The sequence below is a fragment of the Callithrix jacchus genome, chromosome 7, assembly GCF_049354715.1.
Source record: "Callithrix jacchus isolate 240 chromosome 7, calJac240_pri, whole genome shotgun sequence".
In the NCBI taxonomy this organism is placed as follows: Eukaryota; Metazoa; Chordata; class Mammalia; order Primates; family Cebidae; genus Callithrix; species Callithrix jacchus.
In genome coordinates this window covers 76,851,829-76,876,470 of record NC_133508.1, presented here as the reverse complement: position 1 = coordinate 76,876,470, position 24,642 = coordinate 76,851,829, and the positions used below count along the sequence as shown (strand labels likewise).

General features: G+C 40.0%; 1 protein-coding gene and 1 pseudogene across 3 annotated transcripts in view; one reads left to right on the top strand and one right to left on the bottom strand.

Annotated features, from left to right (window-relative positions):
* Positions 1-409: 409 nt before the first annotated feature.
* Positions 410-24,642, bottom strand: part of ZMPSTE24 (zinc metallopeptidase STE24) — a 51,563-nt gene continuing 27,330 nt past the window's right edge. The window contains exons 8-11 of one of the 3 annotated variants that reach the window (XR_013519961.1): positions 11,384-11,488; positions 6,975-7,118; positions 3,921-4,052; positions 637-1,928 (exon numbers count right to left, since the gene is read on the bottom strand). Coding sequence is in view for 2 of the 3 variants with exons in the window: in XM_002750653.6 (XP_002750699.1) it covers positions 1,704-1,928; positions 6,975-7,118; positions 11,384-11,488 (474 nt within the window). In the remaining variant the exon portion in view is untranslated. Of the gene's footprint in view, positions 1,929-3,920; positions 4,053-6,974; positions 7,119-11,383; positions 11,489-24,642 lie in introns of all 3 variants that reach the window. The other 2 variants (XM_002750653.6, XM_009000968.4) reach the window with 2 other exon arrangements.
* Positions 23,188-23,658, top strand: LOC100405148 (small nuclear ribonucleoprotein Sm D2 pseudogene; annotated as a pseudogene).

The window sequence follows — 24,642 nt, the reverse complement described above, 5'->3', positions numbered from 1 at the left end:
TGAAGCTTCCAAGGAAACATCTGCAAGAACTGATGGTACTCTGGAGAGGAGCAGGAGGAAGTCAATGAAGAGGACTGTGTGAGGCACAGTGGTGGTGCTGACAACACTCATCATTAGGGCTGTTTCTTCATTCCACTCTTCATTGCTGGCACCCAGTTCCTCTAGGGTAACAAACATATATTCAGGTAACAAATGACACAAATTATATCAAATTAAAAACAAAGTACATACATTTGCATTGGCAATTTTTAATGTTTCACTTGTGCAGAACTGAAATTTGTATTTAAAGGCACAGAAGGAAGGAAAGGCAGTTATCAGAGCAGGAAGTCACAGATAAAGGATGCCGGATAAAAGGCATAGGACTGCTCCTTTTTAGCCTTAAGAAAAAAAATAATGCAGTACCAAACTAGATTTTTATTTTTATTATATTTCCATGTGAAAACATCACCCAAATGTCAGTGGAGCAAGAGACTTTATGGCCAGATACCAAAGGTACACAGTCGATCCCACTTTGGAATAAATGCCCAGAAGGTAAAAATTATCAGTGAGTGAGAGCTCTAGGCACAACATAAGTTCTCATTGAGAAAGTGGACAGAGATATGAAGCAGTGAAACATACAGCTTTAAAAACTGGAAATCTTTCATGACATTTTATTTTCAAGTAAACATCTGCATTTCAAGAATTATAATTTTCAAAAGTAGAATCAGGCCTGATTAAGTAGTACTTATGACTTACTGATAAAATTACAAAAATAAAAACAAAAACTCTTCTGCCCTTGAAAGATAGGAAATTATATATTTTTTCCTGTAATATCATAGAGATTCATCAGTATTTCACCTTTATGTCACTTAAAAATGTTGTTTTTTCTTCATCTTTCATGTTCTGCCACTTTTAACATAGCAAAACCTGTTCAATATGACCGTCTCTACTAAGCGAAAGGATATATTATGTACTGCATGAATGAGAAAAAGCTACAATTTACCCCTAATAGTATCATATCTACCAAGTGGGAGAAAAGATAAAGACAGGTATTTTCCTAAAAACAAAACTCAATGATTTAAAATATCCTATACATAATTTCTAATTTCAAAGCACTATTAGACATTCTTGATCAGTGTGTAGCAAGAGAGGGAAGAGAAAATTTAAAATTTGGTAGAACAGGAGAGCATTTTTCTAACTACTTTCATGTAAATAACATTGGCCTTACCAACTATTACCTTTCTTAGTTAAAACACTGATTGGCCAGGTGAAATCATAACAGCATGAAATTAAGACCAGATTTCAACCTAGGTATGAGCACAATGATTCAGGACCACTGTTTCCACCTCACAGAAATGACTCCTGAGGTGGTGCTCCCCTTTTTAAACATATGCCCCCAAACACCTCATATACAGATTCCATATAAGTATATACATAAAACAAGTTCTGTATTTTTCCAAATAATTTTACAATTTCATGGTAAATTAATGTCAAAGATAAACTATGCCTTTAAAAACATTAAGCTTCAAAATTCATCCAGTGTTTTCTTTAAGAAATGAATTATTAAAATCATTTTTGAAATGACATAATAAATGTATTTAAATCTGGGCTTTCCTGTACTTAATTTTTCTTTTAAAAAAAAAAGTTTAAAAATATCATGAGCTGGAACATGCTGCCAGGACAGAAATAATCAGAAATGTCTTCAGTCACAGACCCTGGGCATCTCAGTGTTGCTTCGTACTTTTCAAAGCTTGAAGTCTCTCTAGCAGTGGAGGATGAGAATAATGCCACATTGAGAACAACCAGTCAGAAACAGGGAATCCCAAGTTATCTTTGTTAAGTTTGATTAAAGCAGAATATAAGTCTTTAGCTTTCCCAAGTTTCTTGGCAAATGCATCAGCTTGAAACTCAAATCTGCGGCTTAGGACTGTTAGGCAAAAAGAAAGAACCTGAAAAAGTAAATGAAAAGGTTTTAGCCACTGTTCACCTCTTCATTGTCACTGAAGGTTACCTGAGCTGAGACTGTAGAGGAAGTTTTGACTTGGGATAAGAGAAATGGCAGGACAAAAGAAAGATCACTAATATTTAGGGGACCTATGGTGAGGAAATTATAAATTGAGCCTTATTTTCCCCAACCAAACAGGCCAGAAACAGACATACAAGTTAAACATCCCTAACCGAAAATTTGAAATCTGAAATGCTTCAAAATCTGAAACTTTTTGAGTGCTGACAAGAGACTCAAGTCATGCTCAGGCCAGAAGCAGTGCCTCACACCTGTAATCCAAGCACTTCGGGAGGCCAAGGCAGGTGGACCCCCTGAGGTCAGGAGTTCAAGACAAGCCTGGCCAACATGGTGAAACCCCATGTCTACTAAAAATACAAAAATTACCTGGGTGTGGTGGTGCACTCCTATAATCTCAGCTATTTGGGAAGATGAGGCAGGAGAACTGCTTGAACCTGGGAGGCAGAGGTTGCAATGAGCTGAGATTGTGCCATTACACTATAGCCTGGGTGACACAGTGAGACTCCATCTCAAAAAAAAAAAGTCATGCTCACTAGAGTATTTTTAGATTTCAGATTTTTTAGATTCTTGGATTAGAGATGCTTAACCAGTATATATAACATAATTACTCCAAAATCCAAAAAAAATCTGAAATCTGAAATGCTCTGGTCTCAAGCATTCTGAATAAGGAACACCTAACCTATATATCCAAATGAATGCTATCCTTAGTGAAATGCCATGCAGCAGGAACTGAGCTGGTACTTTATGAATTCTCCAACAGCCTCTTACTCCTGCTTTGCAGATGGAAAAGATCACACAGCTGAAAGGTGGTAGTACTTACATACTTAGAGAATCTAAAACCAATGCACATCACCTTTCTCAGAATCAGTTATTTCATAGTAATTTATATTCAGACTCTTTATTTTTAAAAATATTCCTGATCACTTATCCACCTTTAAAGGATAATGACAGTCTTTACTGAGAATATTCTTAAAAATATGCCACGAACGAGCCTCTAATGACGGTCTCAAAATTGGGTTTTCTGAAGTGTTCTGAGCTATGGCAGCATCATCAGAATAAGTATATGATTTCTGAAGGTGACCACTAAAAAGGAAATAATTTCATTTGAAAATATAAATCCTGAGGGAAAAATAATTTCTTTGCATACTGCAGGTTAAATGACATGATTTCTATTTCTTAAAGCATTTTGGCATTAAACATTTAAGAAAAAGAAAGTTTAAAAGTCTCATGTTTATTTGCCAGTAGCAAATACAGTTTCAAAATAAAATGTGAGAGTCTCTAACAGCTTCTCAGATCTGTTCAAAACTAATAATTGAATTCCGTCTGAATTTTTTTTAATCTTGATTATACTTTTAGGGACAGAATCATTAACTAGTCTCATATAAATCCCATTCTCTTTCACTCTCTTCTGATTTTAAGTCTTCCAGGTAAACTCTTCTTTGATTCTCATTGTAAGACATAAAAACATAAGCAGATACTAACTTGCACCTGTTTTGTTGTATGTTTCCAAACTCTGCTTAATAGGGCAATTTTCCCATTTCCCCCAGGAAAATGTCCTTTCCTATGAATACCTCTTTAAACTCTGACATTAAACATAGATTTTCTGCTTAAACAGTTAACCTTTTGAAAGAAGTATCCTGGACTCTCCAAAGCGTTTTTTTAATTATTTGGTTTTGTTTTGTTTGAGACAGAATCTCATTTTGTTGCCCAGCTTGGAGTACAGTGGCACGCTCCTGGCTACTGTAACCTCCGACTCCTGGGTCCTGGTTCAAGCAATTCTCCTGCCTCAGCCTCCTGAGTAGCTGGGATTACAGGCATGCACACCCACCCAGCTAATTTTTGTATTTTTAGTAGAGATGGGGCTCTATTGTGTTGGCCAGGCTAGTCTTAAACTCCCGACTTCAAATGATCCACTCACCTCCGCCTCCTGAGTAGCTGGGACTACGGGCTAGATTTTTTTTTTTTTTTTGGTAGAGATGGCATCTTGGTATATTTATATTGCCCCAGCTGGTCTTGAACTCTTAGCCTCAAGTGATCCTCCTGACTTGGCCTACCAACACAGTGGGAGTACATGAATGAGTCACATCACACCTGACGCATCCCCAAGGTTTTTACAACAGTTGCTAATATCTCTGTGGATTAACCATATTTCTTTTTCTTTTATTTTTTTTTTGAGACAAGTCTCCCTGTGTTGCCCAGGCAGGAGTGCAGTGACACAATCTCGGCTCATTGCAAACTCTGCCTCCCGGGTTCAAGCAATTCTCCTGCCTCAGCCTCCTGAGTAGCTGGGATTACAGACATGCACAACCATGCCCAGCTAATTGTTTTATTTTTAGTAGAGACAGGGTTTCGCCATGTTGGCCAGGCTGGTCTTGTACTCCTGACCTCAAGTGATCCACCTGCCTCAGCCTCCCAAAGTGTTGGGATTACAGGCATGAGCCACCTAGCCCGACTGTTTTTTTGTTTTGTTTTTGAGACGGTGTCACTCTGTCATCCAGGCTAGAGTGCAGTGGTGTGATCATTGCTCACTATATAACCTTGAACACCTGGCCTCAAGTGAAGTAACCCTCCTGCCTCAGACTCTCGAGTAGCTGGGACTATGGCTAAATTTTTTTTTTTTTTTTGTAGAGATGGCATCTCACTATATTGTCCCAGCTGGTCTTGAACTCTTGGCCTCAAGTGATCCTCCTGACTTGGCCTTTCAACACAATGTGATTACAGGAATGAGCCATACTGTACCTGACCCATCTCCAAGGTTTTTAAAACAGTTGCTAATTTCTCTGCGGATTAACCACATTTATTTTTTTTTTTTTTGAGACAAGTCTCCCTCTGTCACCCAGGCTGGAGGGCAGTGGCATAATCTCTGCTCACTGCAACTTCTGCCTGGTCTGCAACTCCTGACCTCAAGAAATCTGCCTGCCTCGACTGCCCAAAGTGTTGGGATTATAAGTGTGTGCCACCATGCCTGGCCTATTAACCAAATTTCAATTAATACCCTATATATTTAAATATTTTAAAAAGTGAACTCAACTACTGAATGTAACAAAACAAAAGGAAAAAAACCCTGGAGCAGCCAAAATAGATGCCACAAACAATAACCACCAGCACTACTTACCACCAGCTTTTACTTATAAGACCCTCCTACTCAGTCAGAATCTAGTAACTCTTACTTAATGAGCTTAATTATCCAGTCTATAGCAGGCTAAAGAAGAAAATTAGACAGAGATAATCCCTATAATAGAAAGTCACACTGATGGTAGCAAGGATTATCAGCCTGACAATAAGGAAACAAATGCAGCTGGAGCAGTGGCTCACACCTATAATCCCAGCACTTTGGGAGGCCGAGGCAGGCGGATTACCTGAGGTCTGGAGTTCAAGATCAGCTTGGCCAACTATGGCCAACATGATGAAACCCCATCTCTACTAAAAAATACAAAAATTAGCTCGGTGTGGTGGCAGGGGCCTGTAATCCCAGCCATTTGGAAGGCTGAGGCAGGAAAATTGCTTGATTGCACCACTGCACTCTAGCCTGGGCAAAAGAGGGAGAGTCTGTCTCAAAAAAAAGAATAAAACAAATGTAAAAATTCATTAAATAAAAAAATAAATAGCATAACCATCTAAAAAGAAGCAGAGCCATCTGGGGTCATTTAGTATACACCACTTAGTGTCCTTTAAGGCAGTCCTGAATTGTGAGAGAAGGCAAAAATGAGACTATCATTATAAGGAATTCTGTAACCTCTGTTTTAAGCAGTAACAAACTACACACGACATTTTATAAATATTTTCAACAAAAGTTAAAATAAAAATGGAAACTTTAAGAGTTTAAAGCTTGGCTCAGTGGCTCATGCCTGTAATCCCAGCACTTTGGGAGGCCAAGGCGGGTGGATCACCTGAGGTCCGGAGTTTGAGACCAACCTAGCCAACACAGTGAAATCCTGTCTCTACTAAAAATACAAAAATTAGCTGGGTATGGTGGCGGGTGCCTATAATTCCAACTACTCAGGAGGCTCAGGCAGGAGAATTGTTTGAACCCAGGAGGCAGAAGTTGCGGTGAGCTGAGATTAAGCCACTGCACTCCAACCTGGGCAACAGAGCGAGACTCTATCTCAAAACAAACAAACAAAAAAGTTTAAAGATAATACATCTCAGTTCTCTGTCAAATTTATTTCGTTTATGTAGACAATGCTATACAAATATGATCTATGCCTCTCCATTTTTCTTTTCTGGTATCCCCACCACACATAATAAAAAAATAAAATATGATTAGTTTAGCTCATCTCAACAACTTAACTCTACAATCTATCCCAGAAGGAATTCTTCTGAATGAAGATACCTAAAGATCTTCAATATTTCTTGGCTTAATTTGAAGCCTTACCAAACATCATGAAATGTTGCCATTTTCAGGTTTGTTATATAGTCTCATTAACCTATGTCTTATTACTCATATGGAATACCACTAATGAGCTATCACAGAGCAGTGTTCTTAAGCTTTATTTACCACAAAATACCCAATTTTGATTTTGTGGTTCCTGGGTGGATCCCTCAAGCTATGTGGAGGCAGGTGGTCATAGTGCAGAGCAGCAGTCACTAAGCCTCCCTTACTGAGCTGTACACAGACTCAGTGTTTGCTTTGTCCCCTCACACACATAACATTTTTACCCAAGCACTGGTGAATATGTGGCTTAGGACACAGCATTCCAGTAATCTCTACCTACCAAGTCCTTTAAGGTGTTCACCACTAAAGTCTAATTTTCTACTTATATTTTCCTAAGAGTACATAAGCACTTATTTATTTGGGCTTAAATTTTTCTGCCATTTTATCATACTGACCAGTAAATCAGGGGACTAACAGACTTTGTTTCATCTACTTGTTAAAACTGTACTGTTTTATTTCCTTTTTTACTATCCTGAAAGCTCTAGATTTGAAGCAGGCAAGAGCATATGTGTGATAATTTTAAAGATCATACATTACCTCATTGTAAGGTGAAAAAATAAACTGGAAGATGATCAATAGTCCAATTAGTGTGGGCTGGCTATCATAAAAACCAAATGCAGCAAAAAGCTCTTTTCGACCAATTAATACAGCAAATAAAAAAAAACACAGGAAAGAATTCATCTAGAAAGAAGGACATGAAATTTCTAAGTTATTACCAAGCTGATTTCACTATGGGATCAGTAGCATCCATAAAGTCTAAGAAATCATAGTGTGATTTTAAGAAAGGTATTAGTGTGATCACAGAAAAAGTTATTTAAGTAGTATTTATTTATTTATTGATAACAAATTTGTTGCCCAGGCTGGATTGCAGTGGCGCAATCTCTGCTCACTGCAACCTCCACCTACCGGGTTCAAGCAATTCTTTGCATCAGCCTCCCGAGTAGCTGGGACTTCAGGTGCGCACCACCACACCCAGCTAATTTTTGTATTTTTTAGTAGAGACAGGATTTCACCATGTTTGCCAGGATGGTCTCGATCTCTTGACCTCAGGTGATCCACCCACCTAGGCCTCTCAAAGTGCTGGGATTACAGGCATGAGCCACCCTGCTCTGCCAGTAGTTTTTAGTTTCACTTTTATTTTTAAAGGTAAAATAAAATGTTCCCAAATGTATAAACTATATCATTTTCTATAAGAGCAGGCTTAAGTTGAGCCTCTTATAATTGAGGGTTTGAAGTGGTCAATAGCAATGGGATATTTTCTCTCTGTAAAAGGGTGAAGGGCTAGAATGGATTCTGGCCTTGTTTTATAAGACTGTAATCAGATACAATGCCTCCCACCTTAACTTTAGGTGGTGGCTCCAAAGTGGAACTGTATTGAATAGTTAGAAAGGTCAGGGGAGGTCAGGCACAATGGCTCATGCCTGTAATCCCAGCACTTTGGGAGGCTGAGGCAGGCAGATTACAAGGTCAGGAGATCAAGACCATACTGGCCAACAAGGTGAAACTCCATCTCTAATAAAAATACAAAAATTAGCTGGGCATGTTGGCACAGGCTTGTAGCCCCAGCTACTTGGGAGGGTGAGGCAGGAGAATCACATGAACCCGTGAGGCAGAGGTTGCAGTGAGCCGAGATTGCACTATTGAATTCCAGCCTGGGTGACAGAGTGAGACTCCATCTCAAAAAAAAAAAAAAAAGTCAGGGGAAAAAGTAAATCCATCTTTATCAATAAATGAAAGGGGAAAAAATAAAAAATCTCTACCAAAATACCACCTCTTGGAGTAAGGTTGGAGAACATACACCATTCTTTTTCTGTAGCAAATTAGGATCTTGGAGGCCACATGTGCCCCCCCGCTTTTTTTTTTTTAAAGATGGGGTTTCGCCATGATGGCCAGGCTGGTCTTGAACTCCTGACCTCAGGTGATCCACCCACTTCAGCCTCCCGAAGTGCTAGGATTACAGGTGTGAGCCAACGCACCCGGCCAGTCACATGTGCTTTTTTTAAGTGTGTTGCTCCAAACCATTTACCAGATGACCCAAGAAGCTGCTAGCTTAGAATGGGGCTCAGAGCATAAGAAGGCTCACCAGGTGCCCCAGGACAAAGTACAGGCAGCTTTGCCACTCACCCTTATAACTCAGTGGATTCAGTATGATAAGTTCCAACAGAAAACTCAGTGAGGTCTCCTACACTTATAATCTATGCATCCACTTTTGTCAAGTAACCATTGCCCTTTTGAAAAATAACTTTTGGTTTGCTACTGGGCCCTACTACAGACTGAATTCCTGGCCATGGGATACCATGATCCTGCAACTTGAACTATTCCTCCCGATTCTGTATTAATCTACCTATCCAGGAAACTAGTGTGCCCAGAAGCATTCCATCATCAAGGATAAGTGATAGATATAGGAGTGGAAATGAAGCCAGTTATGAAACACCAGTAAGTTAAATAAGCAGGTGGCTCATACTCTAGTATACCAACTCCTGCCACCATACAACCCTCAAGCTACCCTTGCTCATATGCCATTCCCTATAATCATTTAATTGAACAGGGAAAAAATCAGAGCCTATTTTACAAGTAGCTTAGTACAATATGCTGGCACCAGCTGAAAGTGGACTGCTGTGGCATTACGGGGCCACTCAGGGATGGTCTTGGAAGACAGTGAAGGGAAATACTCTCAGTGAGGGTGACTTTAGGGTGTGTATCTCACTGTCTACTCAGTCTGGGAGGAGAGAGGGCCTGAGCCAAGGATGTATATGCTAATTCATTGGCAGTGGGAAAAAAAAAATGGTTTGGCTGGATAAATAGGGCCTTGGAAAAAAGTAGAGGATGGCCAACAAGGAGATTTGGAAAAGTGCTGTGTGAGAAAAAGTCCAAAATTACCACAGAGTTTCATTATAGTTGACCTAATGCTAATGTTCACCCAGAGTCCCATGGTCAAACAGGCTCTTAATCAAGTGGGAAAGCTATCTGCTTGGTGAAGGTCAGTTAGCCTTTCTCCATAGCCACTCTATGACTTGGTCAAGGGACTTATGAACAGAGTGGCCACGGTGACAAAGATGGAGTTAATGTATTGGTCAACACAGACATCCTCCCCACTGGCACCTGCCAAATGCCCAATCTGTCCAGAGAAACAATCAATCCCAGTCTTGATAAGGTACCACACCTTAGGGACCAGACAATCACATTGTGGTAGGCTGATTCCATTGGATCCCTTCCTTCATGAAAGGGGCAGTAATTTTCCTTATTAGACTGAAAACTCAATTGAACTTGGACCTGGGCTTAATCTTATTCAGTGCCATGTATCCACACAACATAGGTTCAAGCCAAGGAATTCATTTCTATACCTGAAGATATTGGAAAGTGCCCACATGAGTTCACAAATCTTCCCCGATAATCCATCACCCAGAATCAGCTGGCCTTTTTATTTTAATTTTTTTGAGACAGGGTCTCCTTGTCACCCAGACTGGAGTGTAGTGTTGTGATCATGGCTCACTACAGCCTTGACCTCCTGGGCTCAAGAAATCCTCCTATCCTAGCCTCCCAAGTAGCTGGGACTACAGGTGGATACCACCAAGCCCAGCTAATTTTTTAACCTTTTGGAGAGAAAGGGTCTCGCTATGTTGCCCAGATGTCTCAAACTCCTGGCCTCAAGTGATCCTCCCTCCTCAACCTTCCAAGTGTTGGGATTACAGGTGTGGGCCACCATACCTTTTTAAAGGTATGAAGACCCACTGATGATACAGTTAAGGCCACATATGCTCAGAACTAGTCAACATGATACAGTACCTTTTCACCCAAAGCCTAAATATCTGTTGGTTTAGAGGTTTTAAAACCCAGAGAAACATTATTGGAATTGTTTTCTTCTTTATATTTTCTATAATTTTCAGTGAATATATAACAACTTTCAAATGAAAAAAAAAAAAAGGTTTTAGACTGGGCATGGTGACTCATACCTGTAATCCCAACACTTTGGGAGGCCAAGGCAAGTGGATCGCTTGAGCTTAGGAGTTTGAGACCAGCCAGGGCAACATAGTAAAAACTAGTCTCTACCAAAAATACAAAAAAATTAGCTGGGTGTGGTGGCATACACCTGTGGTCTCAGCTGCTAGGGAGGCAAAGGCTGGAGGATGGCTTGAATCTGGGAGGTGGAGGTTGCAGTGAGCTGAGATCACATCACTGCACTCTAGCCTGGGTGACAGAGCAAGACCCTGTTTCAAAAAGAAAAAGAAAAAAATGTTTCTTAAAAAGCATTTTAGGCTGGGCATGGTGGTTCACACCTATAATCCCAACACTTTGGGAGGCCAACGTGGGCGTGTCACCTGAGGTCAGGAGTTTGAGACCAGCCTGGCCAATGTGGCAAAACCCCATCTCTACTAAAAATACGAAAATTAGCTGAGCGTAGTGACAGGTGTCTACAGTCCCAGCTACTCGGGAGGCCGAGATAGGAAAATCACTTGAACCTGGGAGGCAGATGTTGCAGTGAGCCAAGATCACACCACTGCACTCCAACCTGGGCAACAGAGCAAGACTCCATCTCACACACACAAAAAATTAAACACAAAAAAAAGGCATTTTAATGTTCAACTTACCTAGGCTTGTTCCTTTTGATCTTCCAAGTTCTTACTCTGGAGGTGATGATGGCGGTGATAACAGTAATTTATATAGTACTCACCAGGTTCCAGGTGCTAGTCTAAACTCTTTATAAATATTAACTCACTTAATTCTTAACCAGTTCTATGAGGTATTATAGTTCAATGAGGGGACAGAAGCGGAGGTTAAGGAACATGCCTGAGGTCACACAGGTAGTAAGTCAGGGAGCTGTGATGGGAAACCAGGTAGCCTGGCTGTGGAGTCTGTCTTGGCCTCTCTTATATGACCTCTCGTCCTTGCCATGATTCTAATTTGACTACCATGCCATAAAAAAAGCATTGTCACTCTACACTTACCTGGCTAATAATGATATTTTTGACTGTGTGTCCCAACTTCCAGTGCCCCAGTTCATGGCCTAGTACAGCGAGTACCTCCTCATTTTTACATCCTTGTTTCTTATTCTGAATAAAAAAAAAGGAAAATAAATCGAGAACCTTTAAAAAGTTCTATCTTTTAACCCACTAACAGCCCTTCATAGATTCTAACTTAAAGAAATAATCAGAGTTTTGTTCAAAACTGTTCACTGTCTTAACAAAACATTCCCTGAACCACCATTCCATATGAGAGAGTGGATTAAGCACTGAAGACAGAATGATGAACAAGACAGACATTTTCAGACTATATAAAGCTTATGATCTAGACTAACTTAGATTAGGAGAAAAAACTGGAAGAAATAGAAATCTTTATTAATGGGACAATAGTTAAATAAATCATGATAAAGTCATATGACAGTCATATTACAAAACAAAACCATTAGAAATTTTGTTTTCAAAGATTACGGCCAAGTGCACTGGCTCACGGCTATAATGCCAACACTTTGGGAGACCAAGGTGGGGAGATAACTCGAGGCCAGGAGTTTGAGACTAGCCTAGCCAACATATTGAAATCCTGTCTCTACTAAAAATATAAAATATTAGCCAGGCGTGGTAGTGCACCCCTGTAATCCCAGCTGCTCAGGAGGCTGAGGCATGAGAATCACTTGAAACTGGGAGACATAGGCTGCAGTGAGCCGAGATCATGCCATTGCACTTCAACCTGGTCAACAGAGTGAGACTATCTCAAAAAAAAAATGGATTATGTTCTGACATTGGAAAATGATTTATTAGCAGAAGAAAGTAAGATACAAACTAAAAATATATGGTATGATTCTAATTATGAAACAATGTGAATGTGTATATAAAATATACAAATGTAAAAAAATAGACTGAAAGTATATACAAATGTTAACAGTAGTTATTTTCTTTTCTGTTTTTTTAATTTTATTTTTATTTTTGAGACGGAGTTTTGCTCTTGTTGCCCAGGCTGGAGTGCAATGGCACAATCTCGACTCAATGCAGCCTCTGCCTCCTGGGTTCAAGTGATTCTCCTGCCTCAGCCTCCCGAGTAGCTGGGATTACAGGCATGTGCCACCACACCCCGCTAATATTTGTATTTTCAGTAGAGATGGGGTTTCACCATGTTGGTCAGGCTGGTCTCAAACTCCTGACCTCAGGTTATCCACCAGCCTCAGCCTCCCAAAGTACTGTGTCAGAACCTCTAGAGTTGGAGAAGGAACCTGGAACTTTAAATGTTTATCAAACAGTTCTCACCCAATTCTTACTTTAGCTACCTCCTCCTTTTATAAGCATGAACCACTGTGCCCGGCCAACAGTAGTTATTTCTATATGCTAGGACCAGAGCAACGTTTAATTATTTTATATCTTTCCTATTTTCCAAAGTATCTTAAAATGAGCATATATCACTCATGATTCAAAAAGTACACCATGAATTGCCAGTTAAGAAATGGTAACTTCCGGCCGGGCACAGTGGCTCAGGCCTGTAATCCCAGCACTTTAGGAGGCAGAGGCAGGTGCATTGCAAGGTTAAGAGGTCAAGACCATCCTGGCCAACATGGTGAAACCCCGTCTCTACTAAGAATACAAAGAAATGGTAACTTCCAAGGTAAGTTATCAGGAGGAACACTGACATCAAAAGTTTTTTTGTTTTGTTTTGTTTTTTAAAAAAAGATGTAAATCCAGAGGATGGGGAAACAGGAGAGAAAAAAATAGCAACATTTTGGAGGTGGGAAAGCAGACAGACAAATGATAATGGGCTAAACAGACCAAAGCAAGTTGAACCATAAGCCAGGAGCAGAAAAAATGGAGAAGCACCTGATTTATACCACTGAGTCTTCAAAGGACTTAGGAAATAACAGCACCAGGTACTTCTGGAAATGAGGAAAAAGGAGGAGGTAGCAAAAGTAAGAATTGGGTGAGAACTGTTTGATAAACATTTAAAGTTCCAGGTTCCTTCTCCAACTCTAGAGGTTCTGACATAGTTAAAGGCCAGGGTACACTAGCAATATACCATATACCTAGTTGCCTACTGACAGAGTATGGTGAATACTGAGGACTCCCTCTCAACAGAGGCCTCTCCCTATACTTGGCTCCCAGAATACTTACTCTCTAGGCAGAAGACTGTACTCCCTGGGTACTCTGACTGTCCTACAAGGAAGGACCTAAAGACACTGACACCAATTGTTCCCTCAACAAGATGCCCACCCAGAAGACCCTATAGTGAAACTCAAAATTAATACGTCTTCAGGTTCAGAAGTTCCAGTCATGTTTTTAGTACGATTCTCTTACTAAGGTGCAAATAACCAAGGATTTACCAGATATACGAAGTAAGCTGTTAACATGGAAGATGTGATCCAGAAAAAAAGCAACATGTAATAAACAAATTATATAAAGGGAAAGTTTAGAAAATTAAGATACTGCACCCAAGGAAAAATGAGTAAATGCTGTAAAATGGAAAATTCAGATAAAAAAATACTTAGAAATCAAAGGTCAATAAAAGGATTGGAAGATAATGAAGGAACCTCTGGAAAGCAGAAAGCGGTATTTTTTAAAATGGAAAAGAGGGTTAAAAAGATAGGAGAGTTCAGTATAAGAAATCCAGCACTCGAGTAAGAGGAGCTCTGAAAAGAGAATTTTTAAAAATGGAGAGATGAAAAATCAACAAAATAATTCCAGAAAATGTCTTACAACCACAGGACCTCAATTTCCAGAATAAAAGGGCCTAATGTATATATCACAGTGGATGAAAACAGATCCCCACCAAGGTATGTGAAATTTTAGAACACTAAAACAGAGAAAGATCTAACAAACTTCCAGAAAAGAAAAGAAAAAAAACTAACACAAGGATCAGTAATTTTTTTGCTTTTTAAAAAAAATTATTATTTTTCTTGGCTGGCATAACAAAATAAGTAATATTTTTTTTTTCTTTGAGACGAAGTTTCGCTCTTGTTACCCAGGCTGGAGTGCAATGGCGCAATCTCGGCTCACCGCAACCTCCGCCTCCTGGGTTCAGGCAATTCTCCTGCCTCAGCCTCCCGAGTAGCTGGGATTACAGGCACGCGCCCCCATGCCCAGCTAATTTTTTGTATTTTCAGTAGAGACGGGGTTTCACCATGTTGACCAGGATGGTCTCGATCTCTCGACCTCGTGATCCACCCGTCTCGGCCTCCCAAAGTGCTGGGATTACAGGCTTGAGTCACCGCGCCCGGCCGTAATTTTTTTTTTTTTTAAAGACAGGGTCTCACCCTGTCACTCAGGCTGGGGTGCAGTGGCAGAATCTCGGTCCACTGCAACCTCTACCTCCCAGGTTCAAGCAATTCTTGTGCCTCAGCCTCCAGAGTACTGGGATTACAGGTGTGAGCTACCATGCCCAGTTAATTTTTATATTTTTTGTAGAGACTGGGGTTTCATCATGTTGACCAGGCTGGTCTCGAACTCCTGGCCTCAAGTTGTCTGCCTGCCTCGGCCTCTCACAGTGCTGAAATTACAGGCATGAGCCACCATGCCTGGCCAGGATGAACAATCTGAATGACTTCAGATACTTCATAGGCAGCGTTGGAATCAAGCAGGCAATGAAACAATGGCTTCACAGTCCTGAAAGAAAAGTATTCCCAATCTAAAAATTTATACCCAGTCTAAGTAGCAAGCCAGTATGACAGAAAAATGAAGGCATTGTAAGTGTACAAACTCAAAACTTTACCGATGTAATCTTTCTCAGGAAGATACTAGAAGATGTTTTCTACAAAAGTAAAGGAGTAAATTAAGGAACAAAAAGTCACAGACTAGCCTGGACAATATAATGAGACCCTGTCTCTACAAAAAAAATTTTTTTAATTAGCCAGGTACAGTGGTGTGCACCTATTGTATTAGCTATTTCAGAGGCTAAGATGGGAAGATGGCTTGAGCCCAGAAGTCCAAGCTACAGTGATCTATGATTGTGTCACTGCACTCCAGCCTGGTCACGCCTGTAATCCCAGCACTTTGGGAGGCCAAGGAGGGTGGATCACGAGGTCAAGAGATCGAGACCATCCTGGTCAACATGGTGAAACCCCGTCTCTACTAAAAATACAAAAATTAGCTGGGCATGGTGGCGCATGCCTGTAATCTGAGCTACTCAGGACGCTGAGGCAGGAGAATTGCCTGAACCCAGGAGGCGGAGGTTGCGGTGAGCTGAGATTGCGCCATTGCACTCCAGCTTGGGTAACAAGAGCGAAACTCCGTCTCAAAAAAAAAAAAAAAATATATATATATATATATATATGCATCCTCATTTGTAAATGTAAAAAAAGAAAAAAAACAAGACAATAAGCTCAGAGCAGATGTTTTCAATAGGAACAACAAAGAAATCCAGAACATGGGCTGGGCGCAGTGGCTCACTCCTATACTCCCAGCACTTTGGGTGGTTGAGGCCAGTGGATCACCTGAGGTCAGGAGTTCGAGACCAGCCTGGCCAACGTGGTGAAACCCCCATCTCTACTAAAAAGATAGAAATTAGCTGGGTGTGGCAGCAGGCGCCTGTAATCCCAGCTACTCAGGAGGCTGAGGCAGGAGAATTGCTTGAACCTGGGAAGCAGAGGTTGCAGTGAGCCTAGATCACACCACTGCACTCCAGCCTGGGCGACAAAAGCAACACTCTGTCTAAAGAAGGAAAAAAAAAAAAAAAGAAATCCAGAATACAATAGAACAGTAACTTTATCTTATTTATTTATTTATTTATTTTTGAGGCAGGGTTTCATTCTGTTGCCCAGGCTGGAGTGCAGTGGCATGATCATAGCTCACTGCGGCCTCAATTCCTGTGCTCAAAAGATCTTCCCACCTCAGCCTCCTGAGTAGCTGGGACTACAGATACACACCATCACACCTAGCTAATTTGCAAATTTTTCTTTTTAGTAGAGGCAAGTTCTCACTATGTTGCCCAGGCTAGTCTTGAACTTCAGAGCTCAAGTGACCCTCCTACCTTGGCCTCCCAAAGTGCTGAGATTATAGGCGTAAGCACCTGACAGAATGATCTTTAAAGTGTAAGAGAAGAGCTATCATTTCTTCATTGATATCCAAGAATAAGAGTAAAATAAAACAAAATCAGAATTTTCCAAAGAAATTTCTTCTAGAAGAAGGAAAAAGATTCCTAAAAGGAAGATGTGAGGTGAATAAGGAATGTTAAGGAGAAAAACAGATAAGCATACAGGCGAATCTAAATAACTGTGTAAGACCAAAAAAAAAAGACAATTTGGGGGATAAACAGGATAAAACTAAAATAGAAGATAAAAGGGGTAATGGGATCAAAGTGTTTAAGGACCCTGGATTGTTCAGGAAACAGTGAAGATACTGTATATTTTAAGATCTTCAGTTATGTGGGCATGCTTAAGTTTTAGCAGTAATAATTAAAAGAATAGTAATACAAGGCACAGGCATGGTGGCTCAGGCCTGTAATCCCAATACTTTGGGAGGCCAAGGTGGGCAGATCACAAGGTCAGGAGTTCAAGACCAGCCTGGCCAAAATGTTGAAACCCCATCTCTACTAAAAATACAAAAACTAGCTTGATGTAGCGGCAGTTGCCTGTAATCCCAGCTACTTGGGAGGTCGAGGCAGGAGAATCGCTTGAACTCGGAGGTGGAGGTTGCAGTGAGCCAAGACGGCACCACTGCACTCTAGCCTGGGTGACAGAGTGAGACTCCATCTCATAAATAAATAAATAAATAAATAAAGTAAAAATATAAGAACCTCCCATGATGAATAATTACCCAAGTGGAATTTTTTTTGAAACCTTCAATCAGTTCTTAGAAAAAAGTAGAAGGGTATATATGTATGTGTTGAGGTGAGAAGATGACGGTGGAATACAGAAAAGACAGAAAAGAGACACAAAGGGCATAAAATAATATACTAGAAACAGTTTCAAATATGTCAGTAATCAAAACATACATAAATACACTAAGCTTGTCAATAAAAAGATAGTGACTGTCAGTATAGCTTTAAAAACAACCGTAATAAAATCTATTTACATGGTAAATAAAATCTATTTACAAGGTAAAAAGTAAAAGAATGAACTAGATAGTGGTTTGGTGATGGTTGTACAACTTTGTGAATATACTATAAACCACTGAATTATACACTTTAAAATGGTTAAGATGGTGAATCTTATGTGAATTTTATCTAAATTTTGTTTTAAGTAAAAAGATGACCTCTAACAAACATTAACCAAAGGAAAGCTGGGATATCTGTATTAATATCAGACAAAATCAACTTAAAGGCAAAAGGATTATTTAGGAAGGCCACAACACAATCATAAAAGGTTCAATTTACCAGGAGGATATATTAATTCTTAATTTTTATGTAACTGATACACTGGCCTCAGAACATATTAATTCAAAATTGTCAGATTTGCAAAGAAAACTTGGCAAATCTACTATAATAAAGAACAGTAACAGACCCCTATCAATGGAAACACCAAATAAAATGTTAATAAAGACCTGAATAAATCTGAAACAACTTTAATCTATTGGACACATACAACACCTTGCACCAGTTAGAGAACATATATCCCAGAGAGTGCAGGCTAAAGGTTTTGAAATAACTTCAGCTACTGAAAAGGGCAAATTATGAGGGGGTGGAGGGAGGATGAACTTAGATTGGATTTTGTGTTATACAGCTTAGAAAAATGCAGCCTAATGGGAACACAGACAAGATTTACTGGAATCTATATATTCTACCATGTTCCCCACTTTCATCAGTTCCTCATATTTAAGGAAAATGACCATATATAGAGAAGCTAGGTCCCTTTTATGAGAAAGAGGGATCAATTATAATGATTTACAATATATCATTGACATTTATTACCTCTTTCCTATTTAAATTTTAGAGTTTGGGTCAGAGGGTACATTTAGTAGAGAAAAGAAACACATAACTAACCTCGTCCCTTAAAGAGCTAAGAGATACACACTTACCTGTACCTTCAGGGAATGGTCATGAAAAAGGAGTAACAAACTAAAGCACCAATTTATAGACTAAGAGGGAAATTAAGAGTTACAACTGAAGGATTACATACAAAAATACTCACTGCAGGAATACTTTTGGCAGCAAAAAACTGGAAATAATCCATATATTCAATAAAAGGAAAATGATGAAAAAATGATAGTTTAGAAGACTAGAAATACATGTAGTAAGATGTTTATGTTTTGTTGGATCGCTGATTATTTTTGTTGCTGATGTTTTCTAACTTTACTATTTTATTTATTATTATTATTATTTTAGACGGAGTTTTGCTCTTGTTGCCCAGTCTGGAGTGTAATGGCGCGATCTCAGCTCACTGCAACCTCTGCCTCCCAGGTTCAAGAGATTCTCCTGCCTCAGCCTCCCAAGTAGCTGAGATTACAGGTATGTGCCACACACACCCAGCTAATTTTGTATTTTTAGTAGAGATGGGGTTTCACCATGTTGGTCAGGCTGGTCTCAAACTCCTGACTTCAGGTGATCCACCAGCCTCAGACTCCCAAAGTGCAGGGCCAACTTTTCTATTTTAGTAATAAGCAAAAATATAGCCAATGTTTTTGTTTAAAAACAGTGATAATAGCTTCCATTTATTAATGGCCTATGTACAGATACTGTATGTATTAGATATTTTACAAACAGTTCATTGATCTTCACTACTATAAGGCAGGTATTATTAGCCTCATTTTACATAAAGTAACATGGTCCTTAGGCTTCTGTTTTCACCAGTCACCTGCTTTCCAATATGAATTATGCAGTATTTTATGTAACAACCAATTCATTACTGCTTTCGTCTCTTGGTTTGATGTCTGGGTTTAGGAAGCTGTTTAGAACAGCATCAGGGTCACACTCAAAGAGATGCTGATGTGGAATGATTACAGCTTAAACAGTATGGATCACTTTCCACAGAAAGGAGACTTGCTTATTCATGCGAGTTTCTTAGCTCTTAATTTTCTTTTCTTCCCACACTAAGTTCACGTAAGAGAACAAAAATAGGTATCGCCCATCAATTCGTTTTCTTAGCATTTTCCTTTTTATAAAATTCATACACTGCCTCATTTGAGCCTCACAATGCCAAGAGGGGCAGATGAGAAGTATGGTCTTCATTTTAGAGATGAAGAAAAGGAGCTAAGAAATTAAAATGTCTTGCTACTAAGTAGTGGGAAAAATCCACCTCTCTGGAGCTGGCATCCTTTCTATCATATTTATCTTTCTATCATATTGGGAAGACTTTCACATAACCCTAGTCCTTACTGGGGAAATACTTGCTGTCTTCTATAAAAAGGCAGCTTATATATATTTAAAATTACTCATTTTCTTAAATTGCTTTTGAATATTTTGTATTTTTTAATTTTCTGTAGAGATGGGTCTTACTATGTTGCCCAGTCTGTTCTCAAACTCCTGGCCTCAAGCAATCCTCCCACCTTGGTCTCCCAAAATTCTGGGATTAGAGGTGTGAGCCACTGTGCCTGGCCTTAAACTGCTATTGAGACAGGTTGTTCCAATTCTTCTATTTGTCTTCTGAAGGGTAAAATTCCAGCCAGTAAGTGTCCTAGTTACCTTTTAAAATGTAATAGCCATTACAGACACACTCATCAAAATGTTAGTACTCTTAAGGGGTGGGATTTCAGGTAACTTTAGTTTTTTTTTCTTTAAACTTCTGTTAAAAATGAAATGCTCCACGTTCTCTATATCATCAGGCTAACACCATCTTTGCATCCCTAACTGCACTGTGCATAGTAGGCATTCAATAGCAAGTGCTAAATAAATCTGCTTCCTAAACTTCTGCCACATCTGTGTACTCTCCATGTGATTATTTACTTAATATATTTCTTTAAACCAATTCACTTTTTAAAACTAGCCTTACCCTAAGTGACAATACATTCGTATGAAATCATGAGTTTGATATGCTAGTTTCATTTTTTCCCTAATATATATTAATAGGTATACAACTAATCAAATTTAAAATATTGATATCCCTAAAATTATCTTACCAGTGGTACATGTGCCAAAAAGCAATACAGCTAAGGACTGTTTAGTCAGTCTTTGACCTTCTCCCTCACTCCTCATAATATCAATCTCTAAGTACAGTCATGCATCACTTGATGATGGAGATATGTTTTGATAAGGGTGTTGTTAGGTGAATTTATTGTTGTACAAACATCATAGTGTACACTTACACAAACCTAGGTAATACAGCATACTATACACCTAGACTATGGTACAGCCTATTGCTCCTAGGCTACAAACCTGGCTATCATGTTACCATACTGAATACTGTAGGCAACTGTAACCCATAGTAAGTAACTGTGTATCTAAGCATATGTAACCTTAGGACAAGTATGGTTACAAATATGGTATTATAATCTTATAGTAGCATACTTGGTCCATTATTGACTAAAGTGTCATTATGTGGAGCATGACTACTTTCAATCCATCCTTTATTATGACTCTTGCACTTACTTGGACCTCTCATTCTGATGCAGGCCCTCATTATCTCATGCTTAACTTGGTCATCTTAACGCAGTAGGCTCCTAGAAGTCTCTTTGTCTCCAATCTTTGCTCTATCCTATATTCTGCCATCAGATTTGAATCCTCGTAAAATAAGCTTTGGCCTCTACCCAAATAAATCTAAACTTTGCAGGCCACTGAAAACAATTACTTGATGTCTTCAGGAAAAAGTATTAAAAAAACTGGTCCTGCCCTACCTTTCTATCTCCATCTACAAGAATCCATTTAATTACAGAAGAGGCATTGTGAGCTTGGTCTTTACAACTTTATTCATTCCCTGCCTTCAACCTGAAAAGCCCCAGCCTCCAGTCAAACTTCTATCTACTTCAAATAGCCTCACTTCGAAACTTATCTGACCATTAGAATCTGCATTAGTATCTCCATTCCTGAAAGCCACACAATATCGGCTGCTCCTCATGACATTTACCATGCCCTGCCTTAAACTCCAGGCTACTTATTTCCTTCACTGTAAGTTCTTCAGGGTAAGACCATGTCTACTGTATCTTGTCATGTAATATGTATTTAGATAGTAAAATATTTGTAGGTAATGAATGAAGCAAAGCAAGCTCTTTTTGTTTGTTTTCGAGATGCAGTCTCACTCTGTTGCCCAGACTGAAGTGCAGTGGGGCAAATACAGCTCACTGCAGCTTTAACTTCCTGGACTCAAGTGATCCTCCCACCTCAGCCTCCCGAGTGGCTGGAACTACAGGTACACATCACCACAACCAGCTATTTTTTTTTTTTTTTTGAGATGCAGTCTCACTCTGTCATGCAGGCTGGAGTGCAGTGGTGTGATCTTGACTATCTGCAATCTCCACCTCCCAGGTTCAAACGATTCTCTTGCCTCAGCCTCCCGAGTAGCTGGGACTACAGGTGCATGCCACCACGCTTGGCTAATTTTTTGCATTTTTAATAGAGACAGGGTTTCACTGTGTTAGCCAGGCTGGTCTCGATCTCCTGACCTCGTGATCCACCCACCTTGGCCTCCCAAAGTGCTGGGATTATAGGTGTGAGCCACTGCACCGGCTAACACCCAGCTATTTTTTTTATTTTTTGAGGAGACAAGGTCTTACCATGTTGCTCAGGCTGCTCTCAAAATCCTAGCCTTAAGCAACCCTCTAACTCTAACCTCCCAAAGTGCTGGTATTGCAGGTGTGAGCCACCACACCTGGCTGTGGGGCCTTAAAGCAGCCAGCAAAATAAGTCAAATCCTATTTGACATACTTCAAAGGACCACCCAATTGTTTCTGTAGCCAAGTAAAACAATTCTCATAGATATTAAATGTCTGTAATATCTTTATTTTGCTTGTAATCAGTACACCACTAGCTAATGTCTAGGTTTAGCTATAATATAGTCTATCTCATATGCAGATGCCTCTTAAGCAGGTTAACTTTCTTTTTTCTGAGACAGGGTCTCACTCTATCACCCAGGCTGGAGTGCAGTGGCACAATCTCAGCTCACTGCAACCCCCACCTTCTTGGTTCAAGCAATTCTTCCACCTCAGCCTCCAGAGTAGCTGGAACTACAGGCACACAATGCCCAGCTAATTTTTGTACTTTTAGTAGAGACAGAGGGTTTCACCGTGTTGGCCAGGCTGGTCTCGAACTCCTAACCTCAAGTGATCCACATCTCTTGGCCTCCCAAAGTGCTGGGATTACAAGTATGAGCCACCGCACCCAATCATAAGCAGGTTAACTTGCTAAACTTGCATAATTCTCTAGTGTTATCACTGGGTTATTCTTTCTGGACTTCAGTTTTCCTATCTATAAGATGACCTTAAGATGTCTTCTAATCCCTTCATAGAATTCTATTTTATCTACGTATTTATAATATGTTAAGCACTTTTAATAGAACCTGTTTTTAGGGTAAAAACAGATGCTCAGATGCTAATCATTTTCTGGTACTCTCTACATTTTGGTAGCGACTACAAGGTATTTCACACGTATTATTTCATTTAATCTTCAAGATCCTAAAATGTAGGCATCTTTAGCCTAGTATTTCTCAACCAGGAAAGACTCGGCCCTACCCTTCTTTTAGGGAACATCTGTCAATATTCTGAGACATTTTTGTTGTCACAATTTTTGGAGGTTGGGGGGAAAATGGCCTCTAGTGGCGAGAGACCAGGGATGCTGCTAAACATCCTATGATGCTCAAGACACCTCCCACAACGAAAAAAATTATCTGGCCCAAAATAATATTGTGGAGGTTGAGAAACCTTACTGGCCTCAGCAACGCGGAGGAAACCGGAGTGAACCGAGAGTTTAGCCACCAACATGAGCCTCCTCAACAAGCCCAAGAGTGAGATGACCCCAGAGGAGCTGCAGAAGCCAGAGGAGGAGGAATTTAACACGGGTCCACTCTCTGTGCTCACTCAGTCCGTCAAGAATAACACCCAAGTGCTCATCAACTGCCGCAACAATAAGAAACTCCTGGGCCGCGTGAAGGCCTTTGATAGGCACTGCAACATGGTGCTGGAGAACGTGAAGGAGATGTGGACTGAGGTACTCAAGAGCGGCAAGGGCAAGAAGAAGTCCAAGCCAGTCAACAAAGACCGCTACATCTCCAAGATGTTCCTGCGTGGGAACTCGGTCATCGTGGTCCTGCGGAATCCGCTTATCGCCGGCAAGTAGGAGCCACCTATCCCTGTCAGTCAACAGAACTCACTCCCCTGTCCTACAGAGACCGCTGCCGCTGATGTTGAGAATAATAAAGCTCTGTGTTTTTTTCTAGTGGTTAAAAAAAAAAAAAAAGAAAGAAATCAGGCCAGGCACAGTGGCTCACACCTGTAATCTCAGCAATGTGGGAGGCTGAGGCAGGTGGATCACGAGGTCAGATGTTCAAGACCAGCCTGACCAACATGGTGAAACCCCGTCTCTACTGAAAATACAAAAATTAGTCAGGCATGGTGGTGCGCGCCTATAATCCCAGCTACTCAGGAGTCTGAGGCAAGAGAATCGCTTGAACCTGGGAGGTGGAGGTTGCAGTGAGCAGAGATCGTGCCACTGCACTCCAGCCTCAGCAACAGAGCAAGATTTCACTTCAAAAAAGAGAAAAAAGAAATCAAAGATTTAGAAAGCTTGGCTGGGTGTGGTAGCATACTCCTGCACTTTGGGAACCCAAGGCAGGTGGATAACTTGAGGCCAGGAGTTCGACTAGCCTGGGAAACACAGCGAGACCTCATCTCAAAATAAATAAACGAAAGCTTAACTTCCTGGCAGAGTTACACAGATGGTGCGTGAACAGTGAACTAAAATCATCTCTGTATGACACCAAAGGCAATGGCACATTCCATCACACACACGAATACTGATGACCGTTTTTGACAGTTCATATTGTTTCTTATCATTGTCCCCTCTCCCCCATTTAGTCTTGATATTTGAAATTCTCCTAATCAATATCAGTTAATCTCATCCAGGGAAAGGATTTAGAAGCAGCTTTCTGAGACTCTCAGGTCAGATTTGAATGTCTTCTCTTGTGCTCCCACTATATCTAGTATCTATAACTTGACAGTAGCAATTAACATATTGTACTGTGATTGCATGACTATCTATATTCTATAAAAGTGTGCAAGGTAGCATGTAAAAAGAGTGGTAATCTCTCCTAAATACCAGAACTATAAAGGAGCCATAGATTTTACTTGATAGTCTCCCTGAATTCAGCACTCACTACATAGAAATTGATGCTATTTTGAGTTGTCACAGGAACTGTGTATAAAAACTAAGA